Source organism: Astyanax mexicanus, chromosome 17 (assembly GCF_023375975.1).
Source record: "Astyanax mexicanus isolate ESR-SI-001 chromosome 17, AstMex3_surface, whole genome shotgun sequence".
In the NCBI taxonomy this organism is placed as follows: Eukaryota; Metazoa; Chordata; class Actinopteri; order Characiformes; family Acestrorhamphidae; genus Astyanax; species Astyanax mexicanus.
This window is the reverse complement of record NC_064424.1, coordinates 10,178,591-10,194,006: the sequence shown is the minus strand read 5'-3', so window position 1 is coordinate 10,194,006 and position 15,416 is coordinate 10,178,591. Positions and strand designations below refer to the sequence as shown.

At 40.3% G+C, this 15,416-nt stretch overlaps 1 protein-coding gene across 1 annotated transcript; it reads right to left on the bottom strand.

Annotated features, from left to right (window-relative positions):
• Positions 1-217: 217 nt before the first annotated feature.
• On the bottom strand, positions 218-15,416 carry ca4c (carbonic anhydrase IV c). The gene is made up of 8 exons (XM_022676077.2): positions 15,309-15,416; positions 12,331-12,378; positions 12,035-12,199; positions 5,559-5,704; positions 4,668-4,760; positions 3,787-3,853; positions 1,649-1,812; positions 218-1,552 (listed from the first exon to the last, which is right to left on the bottom strand). Exons 1-8 carry the CDS (start codon positions 15,361-15,363, stop codon positions 1,376-1,378), a joined length of 915 nt encoding a protein of 304 aa, XP_022531798.2. The 5' UTR covers positions 15,364-15,416; the 3' UTR covers positions 218-1,375.

Sequence of the window (15,416 nt, the reverse complement as noted above, 5' to 3'; positions counted from 1 at the left end):
GTCCACTGTGGGTGGGAATGCCTCCTATTATGTATTCCTGGTAAACACAAGACACTGGATCGAGGAAATATTAAACTTCAGAAATAGAGAGTCCCATCCATCTTGCTCTAGGTAACACTGAGCAATTTACTATCTATCCCTTGATTATTTTGTGTAGGAAGAAAAGGAAAATGCAAAATATACCAAAATATTTTTTTTATTTTTCCATTTGATTTCTCTCATTTCTTGTAATAATTGATGATATTGTAAACATAAAATATCATATGAGCACTTTTGCAGATTCTCCTATGCTACCTGTTGATAACACATTACAAAAAAAATAATCTCTGATAAATCAATCTAAATCAAAGCACTGTCATATTTAAGTACAATATTTTTTTGCAGAAACATCCTCTGGTGCTGTTACGAGTTTTAGGACATATCACAGCTTTTACGTGTTTCTGTGGTGAACCACAGCAAAAAAAAATCCTACTCTTAGGCTACACATTGACAGCAAAGAATAAACTTTTTCTTTTTTTGTTTAATAAGGCCCATTTTTGCTATTCTTTACCCAGGTATGTACATGTATTGCTATTTGTTTGAAAACTGACTACACATTTTGTAAACTTAATACACTATCTAATAGGGATGCACTGAAATTTGCCAACCGAAGATATTGTAAAAGAAAACTCATTTGTTTATTTTATGTCATATTGCAATTTTCTGAAATGTTAAGATATTTATGCATTAACAGTAGGCCCACACTCCACCCCACTCCTCCCCCAACTGCTGTAAACTGAGTGGGTAGGGAGAGCCAGCAAAGTGCAGGTTTATGTTCATTTTTACACTCTACTTACACTAACTAAATGTAATGAAAACTAAATTGTTCAGTATCTCTTAACATGCTTGTTATGAGTTTACTGAGTTTCCAACCTCTTCACAAACTTGCTGTTTTTCAGCTGAAAGATAGTAACGTTAGGTGAGCTAACTTAGCCTTAGCATTTGTTTGTTTGCAGAATGTCTAACTGCCTTTCTTTGTAAATTTTACTCACATGTGACTTGAGTAGCACTACTGAGGTAAATTTATGACTAAAATTGCAAGCTAAGCTAAATGTGTGACAGCAGTGCTAATGATTAGAAGGGCACTTCTGAGGTAAATTTAATGCGTTTGTGTGCCTGGGATGTTAAATTGTTGAATACAAATAAATCAAGTGTTAGTTTTGTTTATTTCTCAGACTATGTAGACTATGGTAGTTAGTTATTCAGTGATGAAAATTGTGTTTTTTTATATTTTTATTTTTGCTATTTCAGCCAATTGGTAACTTTGTTCAGTTTCTGTTTTTGATGGAAATTTTAACTTTGGTGCATCCCTACAATGTAAATATTCATTGCATCACTATATCAGTTCAAATACAAATATGAGGCATAATAACAGTGTGATTAGACTTAATAACACACAGGGACATGCATGAGATGTGTACACAGTTCGGCCATTTAGATTCAGCACTGGACGGAAGATGTCAATCATGGGCTTTCCCGTTGAGAAAAGCATCTGTCTGATTATTATGTTCAGCTGTGGAACAAAAAGATGTGAATAAAATGGGATTAATTAAGATATATAAACAAATTTAGTAAATTCAGCAGATTAAATGATGACATTTCTGTGTACCTGATCTTGGCTCACAGGGATGGGCTGTTTGAAGAGGGTCCAGATGATGGCCTCGTCACAGCTTGGTGTGGTCAGTGAACCAGCATAACGGTAATAACCAGAAAAGTTCTCCAACGAGATCAACAGGTCACCAAGCTGGAACCCTCTGATATCAGTGCTGTTCCCTATGTAGATGGGATGATCACAAAAAGATAATATTATTATTTTATATGTTTAATATTAATAAAAGAGAAAGGTAAATGTATTATTTAGTATTAGAACATACCTGTCAAGTCTCCCGTTTTGGCCGGGAAACTACCATATTTTACTCCTCTTTCCCGCCATCCTCCCGTATTAGTATTTTCCCGTAAATTTCCCGTATTATATTAAGATTAAAATATATATATTATTGAGGAGACAGGGCACTGACCGCGCTGTGTCTCTTAACCAATCGTGGAGCCGGTTCAAGGAGAAAGTCCCGCCTTTCAGGAGAAACAGCCAATCAGCTTGCAAAGGAAAGAGTCAGTGTGGTGAAGCCCCTAGTCGCTGTGAGTTCAGGCAGCTAGTCGGAGCTGCTGATGTTAAAACATATCTGGATATTCAGCGATTTTTTTTAAAGAAAGGTAAGGGTAAGCTAATCATGTAAACTGTGATGAAATTTTTCTGATAGCTGCTTAAAAATACTCGTCTCCGAAATAAAACACACAGATTAAACCTTTTAAAATAAAAAGATTACAGCTTGTGACTCAGTTTAACTAGAAATGTGGAGAGGACCGAAATTAACTGAACTGATCAGGGGTTGAGTGATCAAAAGAAAGAAGTATTAATTAAAAATTATTAATTGTGTAGGCCACTTAGGACTAATTTTTACTGATGGAATATATCTGGTCCATGTCCTTTTAGTAAAGGCTCATAATACTATTTTTAGGTCACATACAGTCATTTTGCAGAATTTGTGCACCCTTTGTTCAATTTTAAATCTATTAAATAAATAAAAAATATATAATATAAAAGAGTGCATTTATGGCAAATAAGACATGAAATCTTAACTTTTTTATATCTAGAAAAGGATTTTTAATTTGGCTGTATTAAAAGAATGACATGTAGGAATGTCCACAACATTTCAGATTCTGATAATCTAATTGTAGTGTGTAAGTGGTTCACTTGTGGTTATTTTAGATTTTTTGTAAACGTGTCTTAAAATGTAAGGGATACTGAACCTTCGTTGGGCTGGTGGGACGGCTTTAAGCGGACAGAGGAAAATATCCCTTATTTTTAAATCTAAAACTTGACAGGTATGTATTAGAATAAACAGTGACATTAAAACAGGACACATTTCTGTATTATTATACACTGCCTGACCAAAAAAAAAGACACCACCTGAATTTAACCAAACATATAATCTAGGTTTGCTGCAGTTGGTCTGCAGGTTTAGGTTCAGCAACAGTATGTGCTGAAAGAATGAGGTCAGCTGACTCTACCTGAGTATACTGAATATAGACCAGGTTATTCCATCAATGGATTTTTTCTTCATGGGTATATTTTAGGATAACAATACCAGGATTCATGGTGCTGGAATTGTGAAAGAGTGATTCAGGGAGCATGAGATCATCATTTTCACACATGGATTGAGAGAGAGTTCACCACAGATCTTAACCTCATTGAGAATCTTTGGGATGTGCTGGATGGAGAAGAGCTGCTTTGTGCAGTGGTCAGACTCTTCCATCATCAATGCTGCTGCAAGATCTTGGTGAAAAATTAACAAGCAACACTGGATTGAAATAAATCTTGTGACGTTGCAGAAGCTTATAGAAACAATGCCACCGCGAATGCATGCCGCAATCAAAGCTAAAGACGGACCAATGAACTATTAGTGTGTGACCTTTTTTTTGGTCAGGTTGTTGATGCTTAATACATTGATTAAGTCAATTACATACCACAATTTATGAATTTAACATAGTGAATTAACCTATTTTAAGGAATAATTAATGATTAGCTTATACTGGGCTGTCTTAAAGGAGAGGTTTACAAACAGTATTTTTTTTTTAATTGATTCCCATTATCCCAGCCTAGATAATTAGACAACTAGTGTATTAGTTTTTTTCAAAAGCCTATTTTAATTCAGATACAGTGACAGTATCTCTTTTACATTAACTCACCATTGTAGCGAACTCTTCCTAAAGCATCAATAATTTTATTCAGCTGTTTGTTTTCTCTTGGTGACACCTAAAGGAAAGAATGAGATTGGCATGCAGTCATTGTTCAGCTGTATATGAATGTATTTGCTCTAAAAAATACAAAAAAATAATATACAATAAAAAATACTAATTTCATTAATACTTCACTAGGTTTCTTTTGTACTGTACTTGTACGTTATTAATAAGATTATACTTGAGAAGTATGATTTTATATTTAAATAAAGTACGCCTCTTTTTTATATTGAAATGATAGTACACACTGGAGCTACCTCATACTAAAATTTAGTCTAATTAACAAAGTTTTACAATTTAGTAAAATTAAGATATGTTTGTGCCAGTATATCACATACAGCAGGGGCACTTAATAGGCAGACTCCGGTCCAGGTTCGGAACCGGACCTATATAAATTGTATTTCAGACCAAGAATCAAAGGCATCAACAGCATGATAAACCCTTTTTAAAAAATTAGATTTCAGAAAAACAATGAATAAACAGATCTCCCAATACTTATGCTCATTAAGTTTAGTTCTGGATTTATTGAGAATTATATTGGTCATCAAACGTATGTTGTATACCTATCTATTCTTGTGCACGATCTCTAAGTGTATTTATATTATTGTGTTACATTTCAACAAAGCATTTATCCATCCACAGTGGAAATTTTAAAAGTGGACCTGTAAGGTACATCTTTGAGTACCCCTTACATCCAGCACTAATTTTCTGAGAGCAGAGTGTAGGGTGTATTAGCATAAACTCTAATAATGTCTATACTGAGAGTATTGATACATCATTTAAAAACATGCTCAAAGAGTAAAAAGCCAACGTTATCCAAAACATGTTACCTCGAAGAAGAAGCCAAGAGCTGCTACTCCCACTGAGTCATTCATGGCTTCCTTCAGGGTGCTGTATTCCTCTTTTATATGAACAATATGAACCTTTGACAAAAGAACAAACAATGAAGAATGCTTCAAATAAAGAATGTTGGAAATACTGATAGTCTGGTTATTTCTATAACTCAATGGACATATATTGTCCTTTGATTTAATTCTAAGTGTTGATTTTTTAGTGAGTTGCTGTTTATGGAAACTATTAGAATGCAAGTTAAGGAAGGCAGGAAGATGCTGAAAAACAAAACAAAACAAAAAATATAGCAGAAAGGATAGGCAAAATTTAATATTTGGAATATTTGTATGAAAAAAGAAATGCATCATGCCATTGGAGCTGCCAAAGGAACAGCTATTAAACATTTTAATTTTTTACTTTTTTTTTATTGAAGACAAAACTGAAGGCAAAAAGCACATATAAGTAAATGAGTAACATTTTTAGTAATGGTACATGACATGAAACTAATTAAGGCATTCATTAAGGATGGACAAGGTTGCATTAAGCAGAAACAAACTTAATATTAATTATTGGTATATTCATATTGTGTTAAAAGCCTTTATTACACTCATATTCATTCATTCATACTTATATATTTATATAGATATAAATACATAATTCATTCATTTGTTCACATGTCTAATGTAATGTTATGTACCATTATTATAAAGTGTTACCAGTATATGATATATACTTAATTATGTTTTTTTTGCTCAACTAGTGTTTATATATATATATATATATATATATATATATATATATATATATATATATATATATATATATATATATATAAGTAATTGACATATTTTAATGGTGTAGCACTCTAGATAAATTATTTTAAATCTTACCTCCATGGGGTATTGCTCTCCGTCCACAGTGTGTTCTGACCCTGGCCCACAGTCTGATCCCCAGTGCAGGTGAAACTGAAGGGCCTTGTATTTGCCGGGCAGCCCCCCGCCAGAGATCCGGACAGAGGGAGGGAGAGAAAAGGCAGCTGAGAAAGAGAAAAAAAGTTACTTGCAATTCACTTGACAATATAATGCAATGTATTTTATCACCCATAAATATGTTAGTTTAATGTACACACCAGATTTCAAACAGCAAAACTGATTTATGGGCCCACAATTTAAATTTACTTTGATAGTATTGCAGCTACTAATAAAAAAGTACACTACCTGGCCAAAAGAAAGTCACCACCTGGATTTAAGTAAGTAAATGATCTGGGGTTGATGCTGCAGTTGGTCTGCAGGTCTGGGTTCAGCAACAGTATGTGCTGAAAGAATGAGGTCAGCTGACTACCTGAATATACTGAATATAGACCAGGTTATTTCATCAATGGATTTTGTCTTCTCTGATGACACAGCCATATTCCAAGATGACAATGCCAGAATTCATGGTACTGGAATTGTGAAAGAGTGATTCAGGGAGCATGAGATCATCATTTTCACACATGGATTGAGAGAGTTCACCACAGAGTCCAGACCTTAACCTCATTGAGAATCTTTAGGATGTGCTGGAGGAGATTTTGTGCAGCCATCAGACTCTACCATCATCAATGCTGCTGCAAGATGTTGGTGAAAAATTAATGCAACACCGGATTGTAAGGTATCACCCAGCGAGTGGTTTGAACCCAGGTAGATGGGGTCACTAAACACGCTCAACTAAGTGAGCTACCACAGACCCGTGGTAATTTGAACCCAAGGGCAGAGCAGTTAGATCTCAGAACAGGTAAACTCGAGAACCAGAGAAAACAAACAAAAAACACTTCCTAGTGTAAAGCTCTACAAGGTTGGGACAAAACATAGGACGCCAGGGGAAGACTGGCTACCCCTAGATGGCAGGGGAAAACTAAGAAATAAGAAATGCAAAAGGGCTTCCCTGAATCAAATAAACTCTGTCTTGAAAGAAACAAAGCCAAACAAGGAATGAATTACTGTGCTTGTTTTTTTTGTTTGTTTTTTTTTTTCACTTCTTTTTTTGAAACAAGAAAGGGACTTGAAAGTCAGAGGAGATTTTAAACTCGTAAGGTGAGGGGGAGTGTGGGAACTCTCAGCCCTCTAGTCTTTTAGCCTGTATGGTTTGGCTCATGTGGAGACAAAGATCCAGCAACCAGAACTGAGCTGTCTGTGCTCTTAAATAGTCCTCCTGCCAGGTGTAGGCTGTTGTGCTTGATTGGCTCTGGCAGCCACTCCCTGCTGCCCTCTGGTGGCTGCAGGCGGAGCTTGCCTGGAACCAACCCTTACAGGACCCCCCCCTCGAGGAACAGCACCTGACGTTCCCAACCCCATGGCTTGATCACGCCTGAATGTACGAATGAGCCCTGGGTCCAAGATGTAACGGGCAGGGACCCACGAGCGCTCTTCTGGATCATAGCCCTCCCATTCGACCAGGTACTGGACCCCGCCCCGAACACGCCGGACATACAACAGACGCTTGACAGTGTAGGCGGGGCCACCTCCTATCATGCGTGGCCCCGGTGGGGTGGGAGTGCCAGTAGTACATAGAAAGGGCTTCAGGCGTGATACATGAAAGGTGATGTTGACACGAAGCGTGCGGGGCAGGTCAAGGCAGTAGGCCACTGGGTTGATCCTGCGAAGGATCTTGAATGGCCCAATGTATCGGGGGGCCAACTTGCGAGGACTTCCTCGTAAGGGAAGATCCTTGGCAGAAACCCAAACCCGCTGACCAGGGCGGTAGGAGGGTGCTGGCCGTCGCCTACGGTCTGCATTCCTTTTCTGTGCAGAAACGGCAGACCGGAGGGCCGTGCGCACCCTCTGCCACGCTCTACGGCAACGCCTAACAACTTGTTCAGCTGATCTTATGCCAGTGTCCGTCTCTTGACCTGGGAACATGGTTGGAGCATAGCCAAACTGGCACTCAAATGGGGACATACCCAGTGAGGAGTGCCACAAGGTGTTGTGAGCAAATTCTGCCCAGATCAGGTGCTCAGACCAAGAGGACGGACTAGAAGAGGCCAGACAGCGGAGGGTGCGTTCCAGGTCCTGGTTGACCCTCTCTGTCTGGCCATTGGACTGGGGGTGGAAGCCAGATGACAGACTGGCCCCCGACCCCAGTAACTGGCAAAAGGCCCCCCAGAATCGACTGGTAAATTGGGGCCCGCGGTCAGAAACAATGTCTTTTGGTAACCCATGAATACAGACTACATGGGTAAGTATCAATTCTGCAGTTTCCTTAGCGGATGGTAACTTTGGTAGTGCAATAAAACAACAGGCTTTTGAGAATCGGTCGACTACCACTAATATTACAGTATTGCCTCGGGAGGGAGGCAGTCCCGTTATGAAATCTAGGGATAAGTGTGACCAGGGACGTGACGGGATAGGCAGTGGGTGTAGAAGACCAGCAGGTCTACTTCTGGGGTCCTTATTTTGGGCACAAACAGAGCAAGCAGCAACATAGGCCCGTACTTCAGGTTCCATGCGAGGCCACCAAAAGTGTCGTCGCAGGAACTCCAATGTTCGAGTTACTCCCGGATGTGCTGTGAATGAAGATGCATGTCCCCATTGTAAAACCTGGTTCCTAACCGATTTTGGGACATATAACCTTCCTGGGGGACCCCCACCTGGGTCCGGTTCTTTCAGGGTGGCTCGCTGCACAATGTTTTGTATTCCCCATTGAATAGGAGCAATGATGTGAGCCTTTGGAATTATTGTTGTGGGTGGTTCTATAAGAGATGGAAATTCCCACAGGCGGGAGAGAGCATCAGGTTTTATGTTCTTAGAACCTGGTCGATAAGACAGGACAAAATCGAACAGGGCAAAGAAAAGAGCCCACCTGGCCTGGCGGGGGTTCAGGCGTTTAGCCTGCTGTATGTAGGACAGATTTTTATGGTCCGTCCAGACCAGGAATGGGTGCTTTGCCCCCTCCAGCCAGTGCCTCCATTCTTCAAGTGCCAGTTTCACTGCCAACAATTCCCGATCACCCACATCATAATTCCTTTCAGCCGGGGTAAGGCGATGCGAAAAGTAGGCACAGGGATGCAGTTTTTGGGAGACCCCAGCACGCTGGGAAAGGACTGCACCCACGCCGATTTCAGATGCATCCACCTCAACCACGAACGAAAGTTCAGCATTTGGCAGCTGGAGAATGGGAGCTGTGGTTAGAAGCTGTTTGATTTTGTTAAAAGCTTCCTGGGCCTCCCTGGACCAATGAAATCTCCCTGCTGTCTTCCGTGTCAAGGCAGTTAACGGGGCAGCTACAGTGCTGAAATTTTTAACAAATCTGCGGAAGAAGTTGGAGAAGCCCAGGAAGCGCTGGACAAGACGAACTGAAGTTGGCCGGGGCCATTCCTCCACGGCCCGAATTTTTGATGGGTCCATGCACAGGTGGTTGTGAGAGACCACAAACCCCAAAAAGGAAATTGACTGCACATGGAAAAGTGATTTCTCCAACTTAACGAAAAGGTGGTTCTCCAGGAGCAGCTGGAGAACTCTCCGCACATGGGTTATGTGTTCGTCTACACTCTTGCTGTAAATCAGGATGTCATCGAGGTAGACGAATACATACCTATCTAGGGCCTCCCTCAAGACCTCATTTATAAAACGTTGGAAGACAGCCGGGGCATTCATCAAACCAAAAGGCATAACCAAGTTTTCATAATGTCCTGACGGAGTGATGAAGGCTGTCTTCCATTCCTCTCCCTCTCTCACCCGAATGAGGTTGTAGGCGCTGCGCAGGTCCAGCTTGGTAAATACCGAAGCCTGCTGCAGTGCCTCAAATGCTGAGGTCATGAGGGGCAAGGGGTTGCGATCTTTTACTGTTATTTTGTTCAGCCCTCGATAGTCGATGCAGGGGCGAAGCCCCCCATCCTTTTTCCCAACAAAAAAGAAGCCTGCACCTGCTGGAGAGGTGGATGGCCGGATAAAGCCCAGTGCCAAAGCTTCTTGAATGTAGTCCTCCATGGCCCTGCGTTCGGGTTGCGACAAGGAGAACAGGCGGCCCCTGGGGGGGCTACTGCCAGGAAGAAGGTTAATGGCTATGTCAAATGGTCGATGTGGAGGTAAGAACTGGGCTTTCTGTTTACTAAATACATCACCAAGGTCCCAATACTCCTTGGGAACTCTAGATAAGTCCAGACCCTCTAGACTGGGGTTGTTGCCACTCACAAAACCCTTGGGAGTTTGTAAACAGGAAGCCTGACAAGTAGGACCCCACGATCGTACCGACTGGGTTAACCAGTCAATATAAGGGTTGTGGCGTTGAAGCCAAAGGAACCCCAAGACCAGGGGCAACTCTGGAGCATTGATAACAAAAAGACTTAACTGTTCAGTGTGTGGACCAATCCGTAAGGTGATAGGACTTGTCCGAAAAGAAACTACCCCGGGCTCGAGGGCATGACCATCAATGGCTGAGATTGGGAGGGGCTCCCCCAAAGTTTCAAGGGGCAAGCTCAATTCTTTGGCCAACCCAGCATCAATAAAATTGCCAGCTGCTCCTGAATCAACAAAAGCCTGAAGGCGTGCCTCAGCTGCTCCCCACAGAAGTGTGGTGCTGAGGAAGACTCCCTGAGCTCGGGGAAGGCTAAGCGTGTCCGTCAAGGGTTTCCCCTGCCCTGACGGACAGGCTCGTTTCCCGAGAGCTCAGGACAATCTGGGCGATTGTGGCCAGAACGCCCACAATACAGACACCTCCCCTCACGTATTCGGACCTCACGCTCCTGTCGCGAGAGGCGTGTGTGGCCTAATTGCATTGGCTGCACACCTGAGTCAGTTGAGCTTTCAGATGAGTGGAATGGTCCTGGACTGTGTGTAACTTTGAAAGCCAACTCTGACCCACGAGTCCTGCGCCTTTCTCTGATACGATTATCCAGTCGTAAGGTCAGGTCAATAAGGTCATCCAGGGAAGTGGATGGGTCTCGGTGGGCCAGCTCATCTTTAAGCTCTTTGCTCAGACCATGATGGAATGCGGCCATAAGTGCTGTTGCATTCCACCCACTCTCAGCCGCCAATGTGCGGAAGTCAATAACATAATCTGCCACAGACTTCCTTCCCTGACGCATGTGAAGAAGATGAGAACTTGTCTCCCCACCGCCTGTAGGATGGTCAAAAGTCTGCGACAGTGAAGCTGCAAATTGGGCCGCAGAGGCACACACCATTGGTTGGTGCTCCCAAATAGGAGTGGCCCAAGCCAGGGCCCGCCCAGTCAAGAGGGAGATAATGTATGCTACTTTGGCTCATTCTGTGGGGAACCGTGATGGTTGCTGTTCAAAAGCCAGAGAGCACTGGAGAAGGAAACCCCTACACCCCCCCGGCTCTCCAGCATAGCGCTCAGGAGAAGGTAGATGTGGCTCCATACGAGGGGCAGGAGGAACAACAGGGTTATCTGCCACTTCCTGTGCTATTGCCTGGGGAAGCACTGGGGCTTCTTGGGTGGTGGGGTTGGCCTGGGCGAGTAGCGCAGTAATCCCTTGCAGCTGGGAGAGAATTTGCTGCAGGGCCTGCTCATGCCTGCCTATTGTCGCCCCTTGGCTGCTTAGGGCAGCCTTTACATGTTCTAAGTCCATCTGCTCTGCTGGGTCCATGTTTGGCTGGATCTTTCTGTAAGGTATCACCCAGCGAGTGGTTTGAACCCAGGTAGATGGGGTCACTAAACACGCTCAACTAAGTGAGCTACCACAGACCCGTGGTAATTTGAACCCAAGGGCAGAGCAGTTAGATCTCAGAACAGGTAAACTTGAGAACCAGAGAAAACAAACAAAAAACACTTAATAGTGTAAAGCTCTACAAGGTTGGGACAAAACATAGGACGCCAGGGGAAGACTGGCTACCCCTAGATGGCAGGGGAAAACTAAGAAATAAGAAATGCAAAAGGGCTTCCCTGAATCAAATAAACTCTGTCTTGAAAGAAACAAAGCCAAACAAGGAATTAATTACTGTGCTTGTTTTTTTTCACTTCTTTTTTTGAAACAAGAAAGGGACTTGAAAGTCAGAGGAGATTTTAAACTCGTAAGGTGAGGGGGAGTGTGGGAACTCTCAGCCCTCTAGTCTTTCAGCCTGTATGGTTTGGCTCATGTGGAGACAAAGATCCAGCAACCAGAACTGAGCTGTCTGTGCTCTTAAATAGTCCTCCTGCTAGGTGTAGGCTGTTGTGCTTGATTGGCTCTGGCAGCCACTCCCTGCTGCCCTCTGGTGGCTGCAGGCGGAGCTTGCCTGGAGCCAACCCTTACACGGATTGAAATAAATCATGTGACACTGCAGAATTGTTTTGGTGGCGATTTTTTGCCAGGCAGTGTATAATAATTGAATAAAAGCAGTTTAAGGATGATCTAAGATTAAATTAAATCTAATGAAATGAACCATAGACTCACCAGCATATCCAACATTTGTCACAGTAATATTCATTACTTCAGTGTAACCCTCAAACATGATAGGGGTCAGGCTGGGGTCGTACTGGACCTTGCGTGTGATGATATTAATTGGTGACTGGCGCTGTCCTCCACAAGCTGGAAAATCTGAAACCCACTGCCTGGGACCTGATATAAAGCCATAGTAATAAAGGGTGTTTTCAGTAAGGATCGGGCACATTTCAGCTGCTTTCATGAAGAAGATCGGCTGTAATACATCACTAATGGTTGGACATTGAGGGTTGGCTGATTTAGCTTACCTTTGCATTTATCATCACATGTGTTCTGACTCTCGTAGCACCACTGACCTGGAACACAAAAACAAGCTGATGACCAGGATATAGACAACCCCTGGAAACACACTTGCTCACTCTTACTTTAAATACAGAGTATATGTATATTATATGTGTATATTAAATTATTGCAACAAACAAGAACAATGTAAATAGTCTCTTCAGAATCTTCCAGGACCACTTCTGAAACCTTGCTGATGTCTTGCTGTATTTGAGGTATGCTTGGGATCAGTGTTCAGTCTTTTTTAGTGTATTATTCATTATTCGTCCTCCAGCCATACTGTTAATACATGTGCTCAAAAATCACAGTTTTATTTAATCGCTCCTTGAGCCATATTAAAAGTCACAGTCAATAAACCCATATAAGTCCTAATATTTGATGTGGTTTATCTGAAACAAACCTGGTGCAACTAATGGATTAACATCACTTGTTATGTTAGCTGTGTTAAGCTATTTAAATTGACAATTTGTAAATGTAAAATTCGTATATCTTGCCAATGCAATTGCATAATTTTAATTGTAGCTGTAAACGCTGTGTGCCAGATTTTATATAAATGGAGGAAATTCAACACCACTGTTACGCAATATACTCTTACATCTAGCTGGTGAATAATACACATTTTGGGGTGTTTCTGTAGGGATCCGTTGGTTTGATTGTTGTTCATTTAGGCAGAAAGATTAAGTAAGACAGTCCTTTTAGTACAAAATACAGAGAACTTACATAACACATAAAGTTCAAACAACATTCCCAAACACAAAAGTGCTCCTGAACTCCTTTGTGTTCAAATCTATTGTAAAAGGAAACCAAATCTGGTGTGGAGAGTAAATAAATGGCTATCAGGTTAAAAACGACTATTTTCAAGTCATCTCAAATCCCACTGTGAGGCACATGATATACAATCTGAAGAACTTTAACACGACTGTTATTTTTGTTTGCATAAACGGACCTAGAAGCTTCTCTTGCATTGAGTAATGTTACTGGATGATGCCATCACCTATATATTTTATGATTATTTACCACATGGATTTTTTTATTTAATTAATTTAATTTAAATTAATACTGCTCTCCTCAAAATAAAGGTACATAATTACATACATACAATACATTTTTGGCTTCATAGAGACACAATGCCATAAAAGGAAAAAGAGTGTGACGAATCTAAAACATTTTACTGACTTATTAAAAGCAATGACTCACATTCTTTTATTTTATATATTTTTTTACATTAGATTGGATTATTGGAAAATTTTGCTAAATAATGCAAATAAAATATAAAATCTAGAATATTTTGTGTTGTTTATTTCAATTATTTCTCTCTATTGCTTGCTATGTCTCTCTTAATCCTGAAACTTCATTTCAACGGCTGAAATCTTTATGGTTAAGCTTTAAACCATAGCATTATCATTAATAAAATGTTGCAACAAATGCAAAGTTTTAAATAACAATAAAAAAATACATATTTAATGGCCAGGAGCTTCTGGTGGTTCCAGATTTCCTTCTATCACTGCTACAGCTCTCCTTTAATTTAGACAGTTTGCATTGTTTTACATCTTATTAGCAAATAATACGCCTTAGGATATAATTAACCCGGAAACTTGAAGGAGTTAAACCTCTAATGTGTCTATTTTGGGTGTTTCTGCAGGGATCTGTTAGTTCCAGGTTTATCTCTGTTCATTTAGGCAGAAAGATTAAGCCATACAATACTCTGACTGCAGAGTACAGACTAGAGAACTTATTGTACATCACATACAGTTCAAAAAACATTCCCCAACACAAAAGATCTGCTAAAACTGCATTGTGCTCGAATCTATTGAAAAGTAAACCAAATCTGGCCGTAAGTGACGTAAATAGACTATTCAACAAGTTCAAAACAATCCTTAAGTGATCATTATGTCCCACAATGGAATCATTCATAAGACATTAGTTCTATTTGAATAGTTCTGTTGGGATAGGATTAAATTTACATGGAGTCCAGGGTTAACACTATTTCACAGGCGCTCCTCTTTTTATTCCATTTCTGTTAAGATCTCCCTCCTTCTCTGAGAGAAATTACAGTCTGAGTTACCAGCTGTTTTACTCTGAACTGTAATGGTGAGAAGGGGGTTGGCCTATGCTAAATTATATATAGAGATAATCACACAGAGATCAATCACATTTAACCCATACAACACTTCCGCATTTACATAAGGATATACAATATACATTAGTGTACAGACTGAACATTCTTATATTTTATCTGAGATAACAATTTACCATTAAAGTGACATCTCGTAAGTTTTGGGGTTTTAAAGACCTCACTGGTGAGAATGTGCGTTTGCACAGAGCATGCAGAACAGTACTTTTAAAACGTGCATTGTGGTGCGGTTGATTTAAAAATGCATGAGTGAGGTGATAAAGACTGAGTTTGCAGTTTTGATGTCTCCATGTTTGCAGAGGTTTAGCAGCATTGTGGTTACTCAGGTAACCAGCAACAGCTTTTGTACCCAGAAAAAAATCCTGGCAAAACCTACCAGAATGAATATGATGTTCAGAATAATCACATTACATCAGAATCACATTCAAATTATATTCAAAATTTTGTTAATTGAAAAAAAATTAAATGCATTAATTTTATATCAAATTATAAAATTCTGCATTCATTTAATAATAATTTTTTTGGTCAAATTTGTACTTTTAAACGCGAAACCACTAGCAAATTATGTCCTCTATCTTATTTAAATATCGGCATTGTGGGGCCAAAAAACAATAATTAATTTCAATAATGATCCTACTCAAACAGAACGTGCTTTATTATAACAAATCACAAAAGTCTCAACCTGTACATGATTTAAAAAATACCCATAAAGCAACTAATACACTGAATATTCTTTTATAATTTAGCATTATCATTGCTGCACATTTTAATAAGATAAAACATTTTTTAAAAATCTGTAAAAAGTCTTACCAGAGCAGAGATATGGAGCCAAGAGAAGGCAAGAAATGAGAAGAGTGGAGCTCATGACTGCTGAACCTCAGAACCAAAAAGCCATGCAGGACACAAGTGCACCTGTAA